General features: G+C 43.5%; 1 protein-coding gene across 1 annotated transcript; it reads left to right on the forward strand.

The window, feature by feature from the left end:
- The first annotated feature begins 17,117 nt into the window (after positions 1-17,117).
- On the forward strand, positions 17,118-21,211 carry Tmed4 (transmembrane p24 trafficking protein 4). Its single transcript, XM_041669858.1, has 5 exons — positions 17,118-17,309; positions 17,487-17,587; positions 17,752-17,877; positions 18,089-18,235; positions 19,676-21,211. The coding sequence occupies exons 1-5, from the start codon at positions 17,150-17,152 to the stop codon at positions 19,823-19,825; spliced, it is 684 nt and encodes a 227-aa protein (XP_041525792.1). The 5' UTR covers positions 17,118-17,149; the 3' UTR covers positions 19,826-21,211.
- Positions 21,212-22,055: the final 844 nt, after the last annotated feature.

Raw genomic sequence — 22,055 nt, forward strand, 5'->3', positions numbered from 1 at the left:
CCATATCCATAATTAATCAAGAAAATGCCCTATAGGCCAATCTGGTGGAGATATTTTTTCAATTAAGAGGTTCCTTCTTCCATAATGATTTTAGCCTGTGTCAGGTTAATAGTAAACTAACTAGCACAGCCCCACACCTAGAAGTTAATTCTGGGCTTCTTGGTAAGCATAGCTTTCCTGACACTGAGAAACCCATTGGGCAGTTGGACTTTGACTACTCATAAAAGAGTGTTAGAGCTTCGTGGGACTGCGTTGGCTCTGTAGATCACTCTGGGTAGCATCGACAGGTTAGCACTGTTGAATTTTCCAGTCCAAGTCAGGCTATTTTCCCATCTCCCTTCAGAAGCTGGAAACACTCCCTGTGCAGAGCCCATGCGGGCAAAGTTGTAGCGGCTATTTCAGAAGGGAGTTCAGCCACCTCATCTGCCCAGGTTCTTCACCTACAAAGAGCGTTCTTCAACACCTGTTTATAAGGATATAATTTTCTCCAAAGACTCCATTCTTTTTTCTTGTTTTGTTTTTGTTTTTTATTGAACTATGTATTTTTCCCACCTCCCTTCCACCTTCCCCCATAACACCTCACACTCCCAACTCTCTGGAGCTGTGACTTGTAGTGTGGTTGTTTTTTGTGTTTTTTTTTTTTTTGAGACAGAGTTTTTCTGTGTAACTGGATCTCAAACTCATATCTCCCTGCCTCTGCTTCCCAAGAACTGGCATTAAAGGCATGAATCACTACCACTCAGCTAAAGACACCATTCTTGACCAAGATACAAAGTACCGGAGGCTTGAAGATTCACAGTAAAGGACTATGTACAGAGCCAGGTGGTGGTGGCGCACACCTTAAAACCTGGCACTTTGGAGGCAGAGGCAGGCAGATCTCTGTGAGTTTGAGGCCAGCCTGGTCTACAAGAGCTAGTTCCAGGACAGGAACCAAAGCTACAGAGAAACCCTGTCTCGGAAAACAAAACAAAATAACAACAACAACAACAACAAAAAAAAAAACAAAACCTATGTACAGCTGGGAATGTGTACAGCTGGGAATGTGTTGGAACCTCTCACTTCCTTGCACTTAATCTCTCCATGTTTGTGACTACCCACAAAAAATTCAATTTGCATTTTTTAATTTTTTACATAAAAGACTTTATGTGTAGGGGAACAGAAATGTAATCAAAAAGCCAAATTCTGTGCCATAATCTTCAGACTCCTCCTTTTCGTCTTTGTACCCTGCGTGGGTGGTGGTAGAGCATGAAGGAATGGCAGTGGGAGCCAGTCTCAGGAGCTACAGAGCTAGGGGCAGCAGGGGCAGCAGAAGCAGCAGCAGCCCCGCGAGCAGGCACACAGGCGAGCTTGCCCACACCCTCCTTCAATGTTTCTTCCGTTCTGTTCACTATTAACTTCGCTGCTGGCCATCAGTTGCCTTGATGCCCAAGCTGTCTAGAATCTTCTTGATGTCTGTCCTGGGAGAGAAGTTGCTCCAAGGGCAGCCAGCAGGCAAGAGGCCACGTATCACATGTCTGTCAGCTGGGGCTGACAGGTCTCACGTCTGCAGTGTAGGGCAGCAGAAAAAAAAAAAACATTTTTTTTTTACGTTGTTCATGTAATATTTAAGAATTCATTGACAAATCTAAAGTCATGGAGATTTATTCTTGTGGGTTTTTTCTAAGAGTTTTGTGTTTTAACTAATATTTAGATGATCTGTCAGTTTGTTGAGACAAAATTTCAGTCTTTCCCAGGCTGTCTTCAAACTCCAGACCGCAAGTTATTCTCCTGCTCAGCCTTGTGAGGAGCTGAGATTACAGCACTTACCACCACAAGCAGTTTATATCCATTTTAAGTTAATTTTTCTGTAAGGGATGCAGCAAGGGTTCAACTCTATCCTTTTGCTTATAACTCCAGCTATCTGTGCCGTTTGTTGAGAAAATGGTTCTTTCTCTCACAGAGCAGACTTGCAGTTCACATGAATCTGAGAACTGGACTTCCCACAACTCAAAAGATTGTCAGAGTTTAAAGGGACTGTGCTGACTCTATAGCTGACTCTGGGGAGCATTGGCAGCACTGTTGAATTTTCCAGTCCATGAAGCCAAACTCTTTTCTCATCTCTCTTTATTTAGGACTTATTTAAATTTTTTTTCAGCAATGTTGTGTAGTTTTTATTTGACAAGTGTTTACCTCCTTTGTTAAATTTATTCCTAACATCCATTTCCCACCCCACCCTTTTTTCTTTTCTTTTTTTCCTTTCTTTTCTTTCCTTTTTTTGTTTTTGTTTCTCTCTCTCTCTCTCTCTCTCTCTCTCTCTTTTGAGATAGAGTTCTCAAAAGCTATGGAGCCAGTCCTGGAACTCGCTCTATAGATCTGCCTGCCTTTGCCTCCTGAGGGCTGGGATTAAAGGCATGTGCCACCACCACCTAGCCCCGACCCCCTTTCTTGAAGCAGAGTCTCACTGTGTAGCCTTAGCTGTCCTGGAATTCACTATGTAGACCAGGCTGGCAAACTCACAGAGATCCACCTACCTCAGAGGCCTCACTCTGCCTCCCAAGGGCTAGAATTAATGACCTGTGCCACCAAAACCAGATTTTTAAAAGCCCTCCCCTACCAAGATGTTTATTTTTTAAAAATATCCTTATAAAAGCCAGGCGGTGGTGGCACACGCCTGTAATCCCAGCACTCGGGAGGTAGAAGGCAGGCGGATCTCTGTAAATTCGAGGTCAGCCTGGTCTAGAAGAGCTAGTTCCAGGACAGGAACCAAAAAACTACAGAGAAACTCTGTCTCGAAACCCCCCCCCCAAAAAAAACCAAAAAAAAACCCCAAAAATATCCCTATAAGTGGAAGCTCTCTCACTTTTGGGTTGATCATTACTAGTGTATTGCTTTGGGGGTATAAATGTGTGCCTTGAAACTGAGTTTGTTAGTTTTATTAAGTGTTTGCTTGTTTTAGTTTTTGAATTTTCTGTATATAGGATCATACCGGTAATCTGTGGATAGAAATAATTTTCTTTTTTAGTTTGGATGTCTTCTGTCTTTTTGTTTGTTTGCTTGTTTGTTTATTTTTTTGTTTTGTTTTTCAAGACAGGGTTTCTCCATGTATCAGTCCTGGCTGTCCTGGAACTCACTCTGGAGACTACACTGGCTTTGAGCTCACCGAGATCCACCTGCCTCTGCCTCCCGAGTGCTGGGATTAAAGGCATGTGCCACCACCGCCTGGCTATGTCTTCTGTTCATGCCTCTTGCCTAATTGTTCTGGCTAGAGGATTCATACAATACCAAGCAGTAATGAAGTGAGCATGCTTGCCTTGCTCCTAATTTCAAGAGAAAGACTTTCAGTTTTTCACCTGGAATTCACTGCTTTCTGTGGGATTTTCATGGATGCCTTTTAACATGTTAAGAAAACTTCTGGGTGCCAGGCATGAAGCAGGATAAGAAGATAGGAAAGATCCAGTAGGTAGTGGCACACACCCTTTATCCAGCACTTGGGAGGCAGAGGAAGGTGGATCTCTACGAATTTGAAGCCAACCTGGTCTACAAAGCTAGCTCCAGGACAGCGAGTGCTGTTACATAGAGAAACTCTGTTTTGGGGAGAAAAAAAGAAAGGAAGAAAGGAAGGGAGGGTGGGAGGAAGGGGAGGGAGGGAGAGAGGAAGAAAGAAAGAAAGAAGATAGATAGATAGATAGATAGATAGATAGATAGATAGATAGAAAAAAGAGGAAAATAAGGAGACCAGACCATATGTTTTTCTTTAAGTTTTAAACTGTACATAATCCTTAAACCTTGTTGTAAATAACATCCTTTGATCAGTGGAACTTGGGCCACAGTCACACACATAGCAATTAGAAGGACACCTATGTCCTTCCCTCAAGAAGCCTACACCTGCCAGGCGGTGGGAGGACTGTGTCTTTAATCACTTTGGAGGCTGAGGAAGGCAGAGCTCTCTGAAGTCCAGACTAGCCAGGAATGCGTAGTCAGACCTGGCTCAGACCAACCACAGCAAAAAGAGCCCATGTTGTCATGTACTGATTTTCATATGAGTGTCTCTAAAGGTTGTATTTAAATCTAAAGTGTACGCTATTCCATATCACTACTTAATATATTTGCTGACTTGACTTGTCCTGACATACCCTTTTGTGATATAATCTAAGATCTGTCTTTACCTCCCAATCCTTCCCAAACAAATCTACCAACAAGGGATCAAGCATTCAAATCTATGAGCCTGTGAGGACCATGCTCATCAAACCAACACAAAAGCCCAGTAAAGGGTTCTGGAGCAGTATCACTTACAGTTCCCTGATTCTGTTGAATCTAGAATTCAACTTCAATTCCTGGACACTGGTCACTGGTGGGTCAAGATAGAGGTCCCTAAGTGGGGATTGCCTCAGGCTACTGGTGCAAGTGCTAGGCTGTCTCTCTGCCACTGCTGATGGACACGATGGTATATGCTTCTTGTCCTAGGATTGGAAGATTGAGTCAGTAGGATCATGAATTTGAGGCTAGACTAGGCTACAAGTTACAGACCAATCTGTGCTACATAAGACCCTATCTCAGACGAAGATTGTAGTAGGAGGCTGCTTGTTCATTTCCCAACCACCCTGACTCAGAATAATCACTCAGAAACTATATTATTGCAATACTCTTTGGCTAATAGCTTAAGTGTATTGTTAGCTAGCTCTTCCATCTAGAATGAACCCATTTCCATTATATTTTATCATGAGGTTTGTAGCCTACCAGCAAGGTTCCAGCTGACAGCTTGTGTCTTTCCCCTCTGGTGGCTACATGACATCTTGTGACTCCACCCTCTTTATCCCAGCATTCAGTTTAGTTCCCCCCTCCACCTACCTCTATTCTTCCCTATCACAGGCCAATGCAGCTTCTTTATTCATTAACCAATAAAGGCAACACATATACAGAAGGACTTCCCACACCAGAAGATGACAAAGGGAGAAAAAAATAAAAAGAAAATTATTGGGCTGGCATTGTAGTTCAGTTGTAGAGCACATTCCTAGCATATGAAAGGCCCTGGATTCTATTCCCAGCAGAAGGGAAGAAAATTCTTCTAATATTAATTAACTTTTTAAAGATACTTTTTAAAGTATGTGTTTATTTGTGTGTGGTGATTAGTTTTGTTTTGAGTTTTTGTTTTTTGGTTTTTTTTTGTCAACTTAACTCCAACTAGAATCATCTGAGTAGAAGGAACCTCAATTGAAAGTTTGGCCTTTAGACAAATCTGTGGTGCATTTTCTTGGCTAATTATTGATGCAGAAGAGCCCAGACAACTGTGGATGGCATCATCCATGGGCAGTTGGTCCTATGGTATGTAAAAAAGCAATCTGAACAAGTCTCACCAAAACATAGTCATGTCTGAACAGCAATATTTTCTTCTCCTGGTACCAATTTTTATCTTAGTTATAGTATCTGTTATTGTGATAAAACACCACAGCCAAGATCTACTTGAGGAAAGGATTTACTTTATCTTACAACCCTCAGGTCATACTCTATCACTGAGGGAAGCCATAACACAAGCTCAAAGCAGGAACTTGGAGGCAGGGACTGAAGCAGAAGCCATGGAGGAATGCTGCTTGATTGCTTGCTTCCCATGACTTGTTCAGCCTAGTTTTTCATACAACTCAGGACCACTTTCCCAGGGTTGGCATCACGCATGGTTGGCTGGGCCCTTCTACATCAATCTTTAATCAATAAAATGCCCAACAGACTTGCCTATATGAAAATCTGTTGTTGTTGTTGTTGTCATTTTGTTTTTGTAGACAGGATTTCTCTATTTAACAGCCCTAGCTGTGCTGGAACTTGCTTTGTTGACCAGGCTGGCCTTGAAGTCACAGAGAAACCTGTGGCTCTGCCTCCTGAGTGCTGGGATAAAAGGTGCGTGCCACTATGCCTGGCTATAGGAAAACCTTAATAGAAGAATTTTCTCAATTGTGAGCTTCTCTTCCCAAATGACTATGGCTTGTGTTGAGTTGACAAAATACTAACCATGACATTAGTAAGCCAGCAAGCAGTACTCTCCTTGGTTTCTGTTTCAGTTCCTGCCTCCAGGTTTCTGGCTTTTCTTCATGATGGACTATAAACGATAAGCTGAAATAAGTCCTTTATTCCCCAAATTGCTTTTGGTCATGTTCTTTATCATAGCAACTGAAAGGTTTTTTTTTTTAGTATTACTTTAATACTACTGTTAGTTACCTGTATATCCTATGACCAAATATTTGAAACAATTTTTAATGGAAGATATTACTTATTTCGGTTTACAGCATTGGTGATTTCAGTCTATAGTCCTCCTGGGCCCCTGGTGAGGCAGAGTGTGGTGGGAGCATGTGGAGGAAGCTGCTGTTCATGGTGTGTATGTGAGAGAGATAGACAGACAGGCAGGCACAGAGATGTGTGTGTGTGTGTGTGTGTGTGTGTGTGAGAGAGAGAGAGAGAGAGAGAGAGAGAGCACCAGAAGTCAACATCAATTTTGAGAGAGTTTTCCTGTTCTGGAAAGTACTATTGCCAGCCTCTGCCTCCTGAGTGCTGGCATTAAAGACCGTACACCATCATGGCTTCGCCGTTTTTTCCTTTTTTTGGAAACAAGGTTTCTCATTGAACTTGGAGCTCACTGTTTCAATTAGACTGACTGGCTAGTGAGCCCCGAGGATCTTTCTGTCTCTCCCTGCCTAGTGCTGGGATTACAGAGGTCCATGGCTGCATTTGGCTTTTTACGTAAGAGTTGGGGATCCAAACCCAGGTTCTCATGCTTGCACAGCAATTACTTTACCAACTGAGATGTTTCCCCAGCCCAAAGCTAGGCATCCTATGGTAGACAGGAGCAGGACTGAGGATAGATTTAACCTGCAAAGGCACACCCCTAATTATGTACTTCCTACCTCTAAACATTTATACAGCTTCTGAAAACAGAGCCACCAGCTGGGGACAAAACATCCAACACATGAATCCACGGGGGAGGGGAAGGCGCTTTTTATATTCAAACCACACCAATCACAAAAGGTTACTGGGTTGTGTCCAATGCCATTTCTTCATTACTTGAGATAGACATGTATTTCTTTTCTTTCTACTAAGGTGATAGATATATCATGTTGATTTTTGGAATGACTAATTTTATGTCAACTTGACACAAACTAGAGTTATCTGAAAGGAAGGAACCTTAATTGGGAATATGCCTCTGTAAGATCTGACTGTATAGCATTTTCTTAATTAGTGGTTGATGGTGGAGGGTCCAGTCCATGATGGGTAGTGCCATCCCTGCGCTGGTGGCCCTAGGTTCTATAACAAGGCAGGCTGAACAAGCCATGGGAAGCAAGCCAGTAAGCAGCATCCTTCCATGGCCTCTGCCTTAGTTCCTACCCCCAGGTTCCTCCCTGTTTGAGTTTCTGTCCTGGCTTCCTTCAATGATGGACCACAAAGTAGAAGTATAAACCCAAGAAACCTTTTCCTCCCCAAGTTGCTTTGGTCGTGGCATTTTATCACAGCAATAATAATCCTAACAAAGATAATTCTCAAATGTCAAAAATGTAAAGACAGGTCTCCAGGTAACCTTGAACTGGTCCAACTTTCCCCTCACTTTAGTTCCCTAAAATAGCTGTAGGACGTGCTGAGAATGCAACACCCTGATAAGAGGGACCTGACCAGAAACGACCTGCTTGGTTCCAGTCTTCCACAGAAACAGGACGTCCTTCAGTGGTTAGCCAAGCGTATCAGGTGGTTCCCAGGATAGGAAGTCCTGAGGTGGAATTCTTTTCTGGACTCTCAGCTGAAGTACAAATGGGGCAACTACAAATAAGCCTCCATCCACTTTAGGAAAATTTCCTGAGTCCAGGGGACCTATCTGCTTGCCCACAACCCATACCTTCTGTTATCTTCTATTGCTTCATGTAATTTCTTTATGCCAGTGTTTGGAACTTTTTAAATTCAAGCAAGTAATAACTTTGCGGTCCAGGCTTCCCTAGGCCATTTAGCTATACAGGTAGCCTACCTCTAGATCCCATCTTCTTGGAAGAAATGGCATGTACTCTGAATTGAGTTTTGATGTATTTATGATTTCTTGTGCACCATAGATTGTATTATCCCAGGACACTTTATTCCCAAATTATATCACATTTAAATTTGTTGGTAATGAACTGCCTGGCATCAGACTCCCCAAAGTTTGATCCATGTTGACAAATCAATATGAACTGAGTTTTCATTCTCACCTCTTCTCAGTTTGCTTCCCAGCTTGCCGTGATCACCTGCAGGGTTCCCCTCAGTGTCCCCTCACCCCAATGTGAAGAACTTAAATATTAATGCTGTTTCTTTGAAAAATGTTTGATGAAAGTCACTGGGGAAGTTGCTGTGTGTGGATATGGTTTGTTTCCCAGTGCTTTGTATGTCAGAAGTTTGATTCTCCATGCATCCATTTTAACATGCAACGGTGTTAGCAAGTGGAACTTTAAGAGTAAGTTTGCTGGGTGTGGCAGCACCTGCCTGTAATTCCAACACTTGGGAGGTGGAGTTAGGAAAGTCATCAGTTCAAGGTCATTCTTTTTCAAGTAGTAAGTTTGACACTCACCTGGACTTTGGAGATCCTGTCTCAAACAAAAGAAAACAAAATAGAGCTTAGTGGAGGATTCATAAACCAATTAAGAGTGCTAATGGAAAAAAAAGAGTGCTAATGGGCCAAGCAGTGATTTAATTAACACAGTTTCTGTGTGATTATTTCAGGTCTGAGCTAGCTGGGCAGCTGGGAACCAACAAGCTGCTCTTCCTCCTACACACACACACACACACACACACACACACACACACTGAAAATCCTGTTTGAGGGAGTCATACATGGGTGGACATTTTGTGGGTCACTATCTAATTTAATGTACTTTGTCACTTTCCCCATGCCTTATTTTGTTTTTTGACAGTTACCTGCAGATGACCTACTATATGTTTACTTATTTTTCTTATATATTGGCAGATAAGAATTGAGATAAAGGCAAAGGAAGGAGGATATTTGTGCTTTGGTCACCATTGTTTCTCTTGAACATTTAAGTATTACACATGGCTTTGCCTTGTAGTGGCAGGATGAGGAAAGAAAGGGCCAACCTAGACAAAGAACCTCAAAAAACCTTGACCAAAATTGCTCCAGTCTTTGAAGAAAAAATAATTAGAAAACCAGACAGTGATGGTTCACATCTTTAATCCCAGCACTTGGGAGGCAGAGACAGGTGGATCTTTTTGAGTTAGGTGACATCCTGGTCTACAAAGCGAGTTCCAGAACAGCCAGGGATATTATATAGAGAAACCCTGTCTTGAACCCTCCCCCATGAACCCTCCCCCATGCCAAATAACAATAATTAGATTGCCTGACATAGATTTTCTTCTTATTTATGTGTATGGGTTATGTCTATGTACATGTGTGTGCATGTGCACATCTGGGCACACATATGTGGAAGTCGAATACCAAATGTTGTTCCTTAGGACTACTATCTGATGGAGGAAGGTCATTGGCTAATAAAGGCACTGCCCTGGCCCATTTTATTGGTTAGAGGATAGGTGGGAGGAGTAAACAGAACAAAATGCTGGGAGGAAGAGGAAGTGAGCTCAGAGACTCACAGCTCTCCTCTCGGGAGCAGACGCCTCAGAGAGAGACGCCAGGCCCCGCTCCCGGGATGAAGCTCCGACCCAGGATGGACTAGGCTGGAATCTCCCCGGTAAGCGCACCTTGGGGTGCTACATACAGATGATTAGAGGTGGGCTAAATTAATATGTGAGAATTAGCCTAGAAGAGAATGGGCCAGGCAGTGTTTGGAGGAATACAGTGTCCGTGTAATTATTTCGGGGCATAAGCTAGCCGAGCAGGCGGCCAGGGTGCTGGGGACGCAGCCCCGCCGCCCTTATTACTACAACTATCCACTTCATTTCATCTTTTAATTTTGTTTTTGCTCTTTCAAGACAGGGTTTCTCTGCGTAACCCTGACTGTTCTAGAACTCTCTCTGTAGACCAGACTGCCCTTGAACATAGAGATCCTCCTATCTCTGCCTCCCAAGTGCTGGGATTAAAGGCGTTCACCACCACTGTCCAGCTTGTTTTATCTTTTAATTTTTAAATTATATTTTATCTATTGTGTGTGTGTCCATGCACACACGCACATGCATGCACTCCCTCCAAAGCATGTATGTATCTCTGTATGTGCCATGGCTCATAGTTGGAGAGCAACCCTCACGAGTTGGTGCCCTCCTATCATATGGGTGCAGGAGATTGAACTCAGGTCTCCCGGCTTGGCAACAAGTGCATTAACCTGTTGGACTCTTGACAGTCTCTATCTTGCTTTTTTTTTTTTTCCTTTTTTTGGATTTTCGAGACAGGGTTTCTCCGTAGCTTTTGGTTCCTGTCCTGGAACTAGCTCTTGTAGACCAGGCTGGCCTTGAACTCACAGATAGCCGCCTGCCTCTGCCTCCTGAGTGCTGGGATTAAAGGCGTGCACCACGGCCCGGCTCTATTTGAGACAGAATCTCTAATTGGGACCTGGGATCTAGGCTTACCAATTAGTCAAGACTGACTGGTTGGAGCCCTAGAAATCTTCCAGTTTCTGCCTCCACAGAAATAGGATTATAGTCACATCCCACGACACTTACCTGCCTCTGCCTCTTAAGTGATGGTGCTGAGGGTCTTTAATAAATACAGTAAGGGATTATGATAGAGTTTGGCTTAGTGGAAAAACTAATATAGGTAAAAGCAAGATATCATGTTTCCCCCTACCCCACCCCTGATAAAGCAGGGGCTGCAGAGGACAGAAAATAAGAACAAGAAAATGTCACACAGCTAGTTTCTCTTGAGGAGCCATATAGACTGTGGTTTAGGTTAATGATTAAGAAAAACAACCAAATCCCTGAAGTCAGCTAGCTCAAGTTTTTTTTTAATCTTAACATTGAGAGATAGGTTCACAGGTTTCAAAATGTATCATAGCTGAAACAAAGCTTTAAAAAGAGAATTTAATGTTAGATTAAGATGTTTTTGTTAAGCCGGGCGGTGGTGGCACACGCCTTTAATCCCAGCACTCGGGAGGCAGAGGCAGGCAGATCTTTGTGAGTTCGAGACCAGCCTGGTCTACAAGAGCTAGTTCCAGGACAGGCTCCAAAACCACAGAGAATCCCTGTCTCGAAAAAAAAAAAAAAAGATGTTTTTGTTAATAGCTTTGAAGCAGAAAAAAAACAGAGAAAACAATCCAAAGTTTAGAAAGGCATATAGTTGAGTGAGGGACTCATTGAGGTCAAGGGACAAGAACAAAGCAGCCCAATTGTTATTAGTTGATATGACTTTCTTGCTAGGATTAGTTGGTGAGCAAAGATGATGATTAATCTCTTGTACCCATTTCTGCCCTTAGGTTCCTGATATAAAAATATGTTGACAAATGGGTGTGCACCCCAAGGATTTAAAATAGAACTGACTGTTTTTTCATATATAAAAGTTTAGGTTTGTGATTTTTCTAGGATTCCTTATAAGATTACCTTTTGAAATAAGTAATAAAGTGATTGATCCTTTCTTTGTAACAAAAAAAAAATGCAGCCTGCCAGTAAAAGAACTGACATAGAAAAACACCTCGCTCGCTCATGCTCTGCTTATCTATAACAATGGATATGAATGTATGTGGATTCTTGGGGTAATTTGTGGGGGTTTGGTTTTGTTTCGTGTTTTGTTTTTGTTCTTTTGTTTTTTGAGACAGGGTTTCTCTGTGTAACAGTCCTGACTGTCCTGGAACTCACTTTATAGACCAGGCTGGCCTTGAACTCACTGAGATCTGCCTGCTTCTGGCTCCCAAGTACTGGGATTAAAGGTGTTTACCACCACTGTCCAGCGGGATAATTTGTTTTTCATTTACAGTATGTGGAACATTCAATTGTGTAAGTGAAAATGGGAAACATGTTTTTACCTGTATTCATTATTATCATTCAGTTCAAAATAGGAAAGCCACATTGTATTTTTTGGTGGTTTTTCGAGACAGGGTTTCTCTGTAGCTTTGGAGCCTGTCCTGTAGACCAGACTGGCCTCAAACTCACAGAGATCTGCCTGTCTCTGCCTCCTGAGGGCTGGGACTAAATGCGTGCACCACCACTGCCTGGCCCACATTATAATTTTTATATTGGTTGAAAAATTTTGCTGGAATATATAACCTCTAAGGGGAAAACTAATGAAGTGAGAGGAGTGGGTCGCGTCCTGCCGCCTGGCTAGCTTAACCCTCGAAATAACCACACAGAAATTGTGTTAATTAAATTACTGCCTGGCCCATTAGCTCTAGCCTCTTATTGGCTAACTGTCATTTAACCAATTTCTAATAATCCTTGTGGCTTACCGGGGAAGATTCACCATGTCTGACCTGGTGGGTGGCTCCATGGTGGCAATCCCTGACCCCATTTTCTTCCTCCCAGAATTCAGTTCTGTCTACTCTGCCTACCTAATTGCTGCCCTATCAAAAGGCCAAGGCAGTTTTCTTTATTCAACCAATGAAAGCAATACATAAACAGAAGGACCTCCTGCACCAAGTAAAGTTAGCTAGAAGACATCAAGAGATACAGAGGGTAGCACCAGGGTAAAAAAAAAAAAAACAGAATAGAAAAAAAAACAGAGTAGAACAAGCAACAGTAAGAATAATAAAATAAATAATCAACCTTTGGCCCTCAGAAAAGTCTTTGTCAGTGATGGAGAGATGGCTAAGTGGTTAAGAGCATTGCCTGCTCTTCCAAAGGTCCTGAGTTCAATTCCCAGCAACCACATGGTGGCTCACAACCATCTGTAAAGAGGTCTGGCGCCCTCTTCTGGCCTTCAGGCATACAGACAGAATATTGTATACATAATAAATAAATAAATAAAAAGGAAAAAAAGAAAAGCCTTTGTGTGTCTGTTTGTTTAGTTTCTTTGACCTGCTGAATGAAGGCTTGCTTTTCATTAGCACACTAGGTGAGATCCTGACATATTGGAGATGTGTATGTATGTATGTGTGTATATGTGTGTGTATGTGTATATATGTGTGCGTATGTATGTGTGTGTATGTATGTGTGCGTATGTGTGTGTATGTATGTGTGTATGTGTATGTATGTGTGCATATGTATGTGTGTATGTATATGCGTGTATGTGTATGTATGTGTGCATATGTGTGTGTGTTTTCCTTTTCCCTAGCCCTAGAGAATTAAGTTGGTTTTTTTTTTTTTTGGTTTTTCGAGACAGGGTTTCTCTGTGGCTTTGGAGCCTGCCCTGGAACTAGCTCTGTAGACCAGGCTGGTCTCAAACTCACAGAGATCCGCCTGCCTCTGCCTCTGGAGTGCTGGGATTAAAGGCGTGCGCCACCATCGCCAGGCGAGAATTAAGTTTTACTCCTTCGGAAAAGTCAAGTTGAATGATTAGGTTGCCGGCTCTGTGTAACCCTCAATCCCTGAACTGCTGGAGGCTGGTCCTCACAGTAGCCAAACTCTTTCTTTCACATCTCTCCATGACAAATTTCCTTGCTTCTTTCTCTCCCATCTCTCCTCCTCATACTTACTCCCTTTTTTTTCCATCATGCCTAGTCCAGCAGGGGCTGAGGGCAGGCCTGGGTGTTTTGTTTTGTTTTTGAGATAGGATTCTATATAGACAGGATTGTCCTGGAGCCCAATATGTGGACCAGGTTGGCTTCAAACTCCTAGAGATCCTCCAGCTTCTGCCTTGAGAGTTCTGGGATGAAAGGCATGTGCTACCACATCTGGCTCAAATTGCTAGATTTTTATGACAGGATCCTAAACTGGAGCTGTCTTGAGCTTAGAGAGATTTTGGAGGCACTTATAGGGCAGGCTGTGACCTGCTCTAAGTTACTCCATATTGTGTAAAACTGTAGGTTTGGGGCTGTAACTTGCCTTGAGTCACTCCACTTTACAGTCATATTTGGCCCTGTCTTAAATGTAACTGCCGAAATATGATAACGTGCACCTCACTGTGCACATAAACACCATCACCTGCCTAGTACTACCCATGAAACATAGACCAATAAACATTGATAGAGTACTATCTATGAACATACCAGAGTAGATTGAGACCACATGAATGTACTGGTGTGTTAAAACTATTAGAAAACAAGGCCTGAGAACTTACCAAACATATCAGACTGAGCTAGGGTCCATCATCTTCATGTGAACCCCACAAAGAGGAGTGCTCCTGACCTGCCATCTCATTATGGAATTGTATTTCAAGGGATTGGCAGTCAAGGGACTCCTCAGTGTCCCCAGGTTTCAGCTCAACAAGATCTCTGCCACTAATTTATTTTCTTGGTCCATCTGGACCTGGTCCTGAACTTTTTTTCTATGGTCCTGTGATTCCTTTTTTCACCTCTGCTTCTGCCTGGATCAATGCTATGGCTCCAGCTCTAAAGGCTCCTACAGCCCTGTGGCTGGTTCAGTTAACCTAACAGAGCCACTCAGTGACCCAAAGAAACTTGGGAGGAAAGGGTTTATTTGGTGTCTGGTTACAGTCCATCACTGAGAGAAGGTAGGGCAGGAATCTAAGGCAGAAACTGAAGCAGAAACCATGGGAAAGTGCTGCTCACTGGCTGGCTTGTTCAGTTACTTTCCTTACACTGCCCAGGACCACCTTCCCAGGGCGCTACCACCCACAGTGGGATAGACCCTCCTTTATCAACTAACCAAGAAAATGCCCTTTAAACAAATTTGTAAGCCAATCCAGCTCCACAGTGGAGGGTTCCTCTCCCTGTTGTTTCAGGTTGACAACTGATGCTATGACAGATACATAAACATAATCACTGTGTGATTATGGTGTATATATAACGTGTGACCTGAGAGATAGAATTAGTAATTAAGATTGGAATGAAAGATGCTTTGTTTGGGTTGGGGGCAGCTGGGTGGGTAAAGTGCTTGGCCAACATGCAGGGAGCTCCCCAGAAGCACCAGGTGTTGTTGTGGGAGAGAGCGGGCTATTTGTCATCCCGGCTGCCCGGCTAGCTTAACCCCCAAAATAATCACACAGAAATTATATTAATTAAATTACTGCTTGGCCCATAAACTCTAGCCTCTTATTGGCTAACTCTCACATCTTGATTCAACCCATTTCTAATAATCTGTATGTCACCACGAGGTCATGGCTTACCGGGAAAGATTCTAACCAGTGTCAGTCTCAGGCAGGAGAACCATGGCGTCTGCCTGACTCTGCTCTTCTTCCCAGCATTCTGTTCTGTCTTCCCCGGCTATCCGAGTTCCACCCTATCAACTAGGCCAAGGCAGTTTCTTTAATAACCAATGAAAGCAACACAAATACAGAAGGACCTCCTACACCATTTCCCCTTTTCTGTTTAAACAGAAAGGAAGGCTTTAACTTTAACATAGTAAAATTACATATAACAAAACAGTTATCAAGCAAGAATTATAGTTACAATATTTATATCTATTTTATCTTTTATCATAACAAAGGAAAACTATAACTATATCTATCTATCTATTCTTCAACTCCATCAAAGCTGCAGAAGGATATAATATTACCTAAGTAAACAAGAAGTAAGCAACTTTCAAAACTCTGGAAATGACAGAGACATCTTGCTGCCTGGACAATCACCCAAAGTTTTTTTGTACTGTTGGGGCATCCATCTTCAGCCTACAGGCCCATAGCATCCAGCAGACTTTTCCAGGAAGCAGGAAAATTCTAAGAAAGTTCAGTCACTTTTTTTCTGTATCCTGCAGAATGTCTCGCAGACTCTTTCATGAAGCAGGAACCCCGAAGGATCATCTCACCTTTAGGCAAGTTCAGCAGTCCTCTCTCTGCAGGTTCTTCATGTCCAGTTTATGCAACAGTCCAGGCAAGACCAGTTTCTTGCCCAAATGGCTAACCAACTCCATAAGGAGCCTCTTCAATGCCCATCTTCCTCTTGAAGTAGCTGGTGCTGCCAGGAGCAGATATGTCTCACTGTCATGAAAAATCATAAGTTATAAAACATTTTAAATGCCATATTCTGTTGCCTTTGAAAGATATGAAGAATGCCTATCTAACTGAAATATATCTCTATATATCTAGAAAATCTAACTAACATGACTACAAGCTTGACTATTATCAATGATTATCCAGTAACAACCTATGTTTCCTAATTATACATTTTTTTATTTATTTATTTAACTTTATTATGTTCGTTGGTGTGAAGGTGTCAGATCTCGTGGAACTACATTTTCAGACAGTTGTGAGCTGCCATGTGGGTGCTGGGAATCGAACCCGGGTCCTCTGGAAGAGCAGTCAGTGCTCTTAACCGCTGAGCCATCTCACCAGCCCCCTAATTATACATTTTTAAATGAACTACACAATCACAATACCTTAATCAAGATCAGAAATATGCATATAACAAAACTGACCTTAAATTAGTATCAGTAAACCAAGATTCATATCAGTGCAAATTATTCATCTCTATATCATATTCCCTTTAAGTGTAAAAAAAAAAGTATTTATAAACAATATTTGGGAATATGGGCGCAGTTATTTCTCTCCAAACTGCATTGTGCTGAATGGGGGCGCTGTTAATCATGTCTTTCAACCCTGCTCAGGGGGTGGAGACCGAAGGATCACAATTTCTAAGCCAAGTAGCAAAATGCAGGCCAACCTCGGACACTTGGAACCCTGTCCCAAAACAAGCAAACAACCCAGGTGCTTGCCAAATTGATACTACTAGGCAAATTGTGGCCGATGAAGCTAACTTGTAAATTTGTTACTCAACAAGTCCTGAAATTGTGAGATGACACTAATGTGTTTCTGTAACTTGCTCATGAGAATGGTTCACTTGCTTCTGGCACTGAGAATAAGAACTCAGGCTGTTCAGGCCTCGGTTAGGGGATAAACATCTCCCAAGGTGGCCTAGCACCTTACACAGTGCGCAGGCACGGAGCGGTGCATAGGCAAAAGCTCTTAAGGCTAACAACTAGAGACAGTAGCGTTGGGCAAAATCACCGCGCAGGCATTTTACCTCCGTCTGGCTAGTCTACGCTAGCAGCAGCGCAGGCGCAGAGAAGTGCAAAACTGAGGTTTCCAACGGGGTTTGGGATGGACAGAGCTGGGTAAGGGAGCGCAGGACCCACAACACCGCGCAGGCGCACTTCCACTTTCCTGCTGAAGCGCAAACGCTGACCAGTGCGCGAGCGTGCGCATGCGCGGAGTTGAGGCACGATGGCAGGTGTCGGGGTCAAGCGGCTGCAGGCGATGGTGCGGTTTGCGCTGCTGGTGCTCACTGTGTGTGCTGCTGGTGCCCATGGGCTCTATTTCCACATCGGCGAGACTGAGAAGCGTTGCTTCATCGAGGAAATACCCGACGAGACCATGGTCATCGGTCAGGGGGCTGAGGGTGGAGAGGCCCTTTGTTTTCGCCTGGCCCTCGGAAGGGCCCCTCCTCCCCTGTCAGCTCGCCCCCATCCTGACGGTGCCTTGAGGGCGCCAGGTCCCCTGCCCAGCGCCCTGGGGCCGCTTGTTGGGGGCCCCCGGTCGTGACTGTGTGTCTGCCCCGCAGGCAACTATCGAACCCAGATGTGGGACAAGCAGAAGGAGGTCTTCCTGCCCTCGACCCCTGGCCTGGGCATGCATGTAGAAGTGAAGGACCCGGACGGCAAGGTAAACACGCCTTCCCCGGAAAGCTCTAGCGGGTGTCAGAAGTCCATTAATGTCATTATGGGATGTAAAGTACCGGTAGCCTCGGTCCTGAGAAAAGATCCCTAGGTATCAGATCTTGCATTTTGAGAGGTCGTTGTAAAGTTGGGGCCTGATGCATATTGCAGGTGGTACTGTCCCGGCAATATGGTTCCGAGGGCCGCTTCACGTTCACGTCGCACACACCCGGTGACCATCAGATTTGTCTGCACTCCAACTCCACCAGGATGGCTCTCTTCGCTGGAGGCAAACTGGTAAGAAGCTCAGACTGAGAGTTTTTCCTTTGATCTATTGCCATCTTTCATTCTTTTTCTTTTAATCTTGCCTTTTGGGGGAAGCAGGTGCGCACGGTCAGAACTGGGGAGACCAGGCTTGCCCTTCTGCCTCAGCCAGAGACGAGAACGGACTCCATAACAGTAACAGACAGTAGGCGGCACCCACTCATTCATTCCTGTTTCCTCGTAGCGTGTACACCTGGATATCCAGGTTGGGGAGCATGCCAACAACTATCCTGAGATTGCTGCTAAGGATAAGTTAACAGAGCTCCAGCTTCGTGCTCGCCAGCTGCTTGATCAGGTGGAACAGATCCAGAAGGAGCAGGATTATCAGAGGGTAAGGGCGTGTGTCTCTTTGCACTTGGAGGTTGAGACTGACCTTTAAAACCCACAGTGCAACTTTTCTGTTTAGGGCTTTCCCTACCTGCAAGATTAGTTTTTCAGAGAATGAATTGGGAGCTATCAGTCCACGTAGGTGAAGTTTGCTTTTTCTTTTTGGCACTTCATGTGCATGTCTGCAGTGCCGAGGGTTGGATCCATGGCCTCTCCTGAGTGTTAGTCAATATCTCTACCGCTGAACCACACCTTCAGTCCATCATACATATATATGTTTACACACACACACACACACACACACATTTAAATCCTACACCACCTGGTATTTTCCATCCAAGTACTAACCTGGCCTGGCCCTGCTTAGTTTCTCAGATCAGATCTCAAGAGTTCAGGGTAGTGTGCCTGTGGCCCCTTTTTTGTTTTGTTTTGTTATGGAATACGTATAAAACTTAGCATTTTAACTGTTTCTAAGTATATAATACTTTAGCATTAAACAGATTCATGTTGTGTTGCAACCATCACTGCCTCCTAACTTCACCTTCCCAGAGAATCTGAACCCGTCAAATGCTCCACTTCCCTCAGTGCAGTTTTGATTTTTTGGTCTGTGGTCCTGATGAGTGTTAAACACTGATTCCCCACTTACCTTCCCATGTTGCTGTTCTACTTTTTTGCTTATAGTCTTGACCGCTGTAATTCAACTAAATGGAACCCTTTTGTGACTGTCTTAGTTCATTTATCACAATGTGTCCAGGGCTCATCTGTCCTGTAGTGTGTCACAGCGCTCCGTTTGTCACATTTGTTTATTTTTGCAGTGCTAGAAGTTGAACTTCATTTAGGCTAGATAAGGGCTCTGAAGTCCACCATACCCCCACTTAAAGATTTGTTTTCTTATCAGTTATGTGTATATGTGTATGGTTTATGTGTAAATGCAGGTGTTTAAGGAGGCCAGAGGCATTAGATTCTTGGAGTTACAGGTGGTTGTGAGTCACCTGACATAGGTGTTAGGAATCGAACTCAAGTCCTCTGGAAGAGCAATACATGCTCTTAACCACCGAGCCATCTCTCCAGCCTCTGTCCAACTGTAGAGCTCTCCTTTTAAGGTGAAATAATAGCCTGTTGTATGTAGAGACCTCATCTTGCTTTGGGTAGTTATTTCTAAATTGTATGAGCCACTCTAGAGAGGACAACACACAATTTAGGAGTACCTATTGCTTGTATTCCATGGGCTCTTATTATAGAAGCATTATCTTAGTCCTAGCAGAGATGGTTGTAGAGGGACATCACTTTCCTTCCTAGGGGCAGTCTTGGAGAGACTAGTCACCTGACGGAATTACAGATGGCATTTGGTCTGGGAGTTGTGCGTCACACGAATAGAGGGCCCTTGTAATGGGAGATTGTGTTTTCCTACCCATTCTAATCCTTTGCTCACTGTCCCGCGCAGTACCGTGAAGAACGCTTCCGCCTGACGAGTGAGAGCACCAATCAGAGGGTCCTGTGGTGGTCCATCGCCCAGACTGTCATCCTCATCCTCACTGGAATCTGGCAGATGCGGCACCTCAAGAGCTTCTTTGAGGCCAAGAAGCTGGTGTAGGGCTCTTGCTGTATAACCCTTCCCCTTTACCCCAATTAGTTGATCATTTCCCCACCTGGCCCCACCCACCTGGATTTTGAGGAGGAGGAAAAGTGAAAAATCAATGTGTCTCACATTGGTGTCATGGCAATAAGCCGCTGAGATCAGCTACCTTTTGACCCTGGTTCTCCAAGAAGCAGACATTGGTCCACGCTTTCAAAATCCGCCTTAGGGTTTGGGAGAAGTTGGAATTAACCCAAGATCAAATCGTTTCTTTTGCCCCTGGTGATTCTCCTGTTTTTGAAGAGATGACCAAATGCTCTTCCGTTTTCTGGTTGTCTATCTCTGCAGTGGACAACCGGCATGTCCCATGAAGGAGGCCCTGCCTCGGTGTTCCTGGGTCAGTCCTGAGTTCTTTCAATGGCTTTGTGAATGTAAATAAGGGCCAGTTCTTGGCCCTGAAGGATTGAGATGTTTTCTATATTTTAGAACTATTTTTGGATAAATTATATGTATTTTCCTTCCTGGTTGAATCATCACTGCCTATAATAGCCAAAAGCACCAATCCAGACCTTATGCATTCTACTTAATTCCCACACTTTTAGTAACTGCCATGACGTGCTCAGAATTTCAGCAGTCTGGGGCCAGAAAGCAGATACTGTAGTTACTCTCAAGTCCATGTTACAAGGCCAAGAAGAGTTCTCTTGAACACTTGTGAGTCCGATCCATCAGTCCCAGAGTTGAAGAGAGGGACAGAGTAACTTGGAGCAGTGTATTCTCCCCTCAGTTTTCACTAAGCAGTGGCAATGGTTTGTAGGTTCTTTTTGTTTTGTTTTTGAGACAGTCTCTGTTGCTGTGGCTGGCCTGGAGCTCCCTATGTAGACTAGCCTCAGATCCACCTGTGTCTACCTACCAACTGCTGTGACTAAAGAGGCATGTGCCACCACACCTGACAAATATTTCCTTCAAGGGAACCAGATTTTGGTTCTGTATGCAGATTTTTTTTTCCAATGAAATAAACATAGTAGCTATGTTTGATAGACAATAATAGGTTGTGGACAGAGGTAAGCTCACTCCCCCCCAAAAAAAGATGGGGAGGTTACTGGTGTAGACATCTTGCCTTTGTAAAAAATGTGGGGTTAGACTTCAATGGGCGCTCTTGCTAAGACTTGGCCTGGGAGTGGATGAGTGGATTGCTTAACCATTCTGTAAAGTCACCCTAATAAATAAGATGTTAGCAAGGAACTAGCAAAACAAAGCCCCTGAATCATAAACAGCTCTTAAGACATACCCCTCACCCCCTTCTGTATAAGCCTCATGCCAGTAGTTGCCCATTCTTGATATTTTATTTCACAGTTTTATTATATATTTATTTGGAATATTTATTAAATTTTCTTTTTCTGACTTATAGAGCTAAATTCTCCCCTTATTTCTGTGTACTCTACTACATACGAACCTGTTTTACACTTAGAGTATATGCAATTTTTTTAGTTTGCAAAGAGGAAGGACAAAAAAAAAAAGTCCTACATAATCCTCCTATTTCTAATTCTGGATGGCCATATAACCACCAGAATAATTCCTCTGATACTTGAAAAAGTTTACAGTCTTCAGTTTAGGATCAGGATGGGAAGCCAGGTGGTGGTGCATACCTTTAATCCCAGCACTCAGGAGGAAGAGGCAGGTAGATCTCTGAATTGGAGGCCAGCCTGATCTACAGAGTGAGGTCCAGGAAAGTCAGGCTACACAGAGAAACCCTGTCTTGGGAGGGGAGTGTGGATTAGAATAAATTAGGTGTTGAGAGAGTTGTTTAGTTTTTTTAGACAGTATCTATACATAGCCACCAGGATGGCCTTGAACTCACAGAAATCCACCTGCCTCTGCCACCAGAGTGCTGGGATTAAAGGCATGTGCCACCATGACCAGTAAGAGAAGGTCTTGGTTTGTTTTTGAGATAGCCTTGAGGTAGCACTTGTGTTAGTTTTTAAGATCCTGTTGGACCTGCCTTTCAGGTGTTGGAATCATAAGTGTGCCAACATGTCCAGAAGTAAGATGCCTTTAAATGACTTAGATGTTTAGACCCATAGTGCAAGGTCTTAAGAAGAGATACGTTTCTGCTGTGTTGTTTTCTCAAGAAGTCTAGACCTGATAGAGAAAGAGGCTAGAAAAGGCCAGGCTTTGGTGGGCTTATCCAACAATAAACACGCAATAAACAGCAGGGTTTCTCTTGCTAATCCCTTTCAGCTCCGCTTTG

The sequence above is a fragment of the Microtus oregoni genome, unplaced genomic scaffold, assembly GCF_018167655.1.
Source record: "Microtus oregoni isolate MIOR12 unplaced genomic scaffold, Mior012 000019F_ref0000042, whole genome shotgun sequence".
In the NCBI taxonomy this organism is placed as follows: domain Eukaryota; kingdom Metazoa; phylum Chordata; class Mammalia; order Rodentia; family Cricetidae; genus Microtus; species Microtus oregoni.

Bases quoted from the DNA above. Each gene is read 5' to 3' on its own strand.
- Tmed4 (XM_041669858.1), top strand. From the start codon at position 17,150: ATGGCAGGTGTCGGGGTCAAGCGGCTGCAGGCGATGGTGCGGTTTGCG. The intron at 17,588-17,751 runs GTAAACACGCCT...TGCATATTGCAG, and splicing joins TGAAGGACCCGGACGGCAAG to GTGGTACTGTCCCGGCAATA. The intron at 18,236-19,675 runs GTAAGGGCGTGT...TGTCCCGCGCAG, and splicing joins AGGAGCAGGATTATCAGAGG to TACCGTGAAGAACGCTTCCG.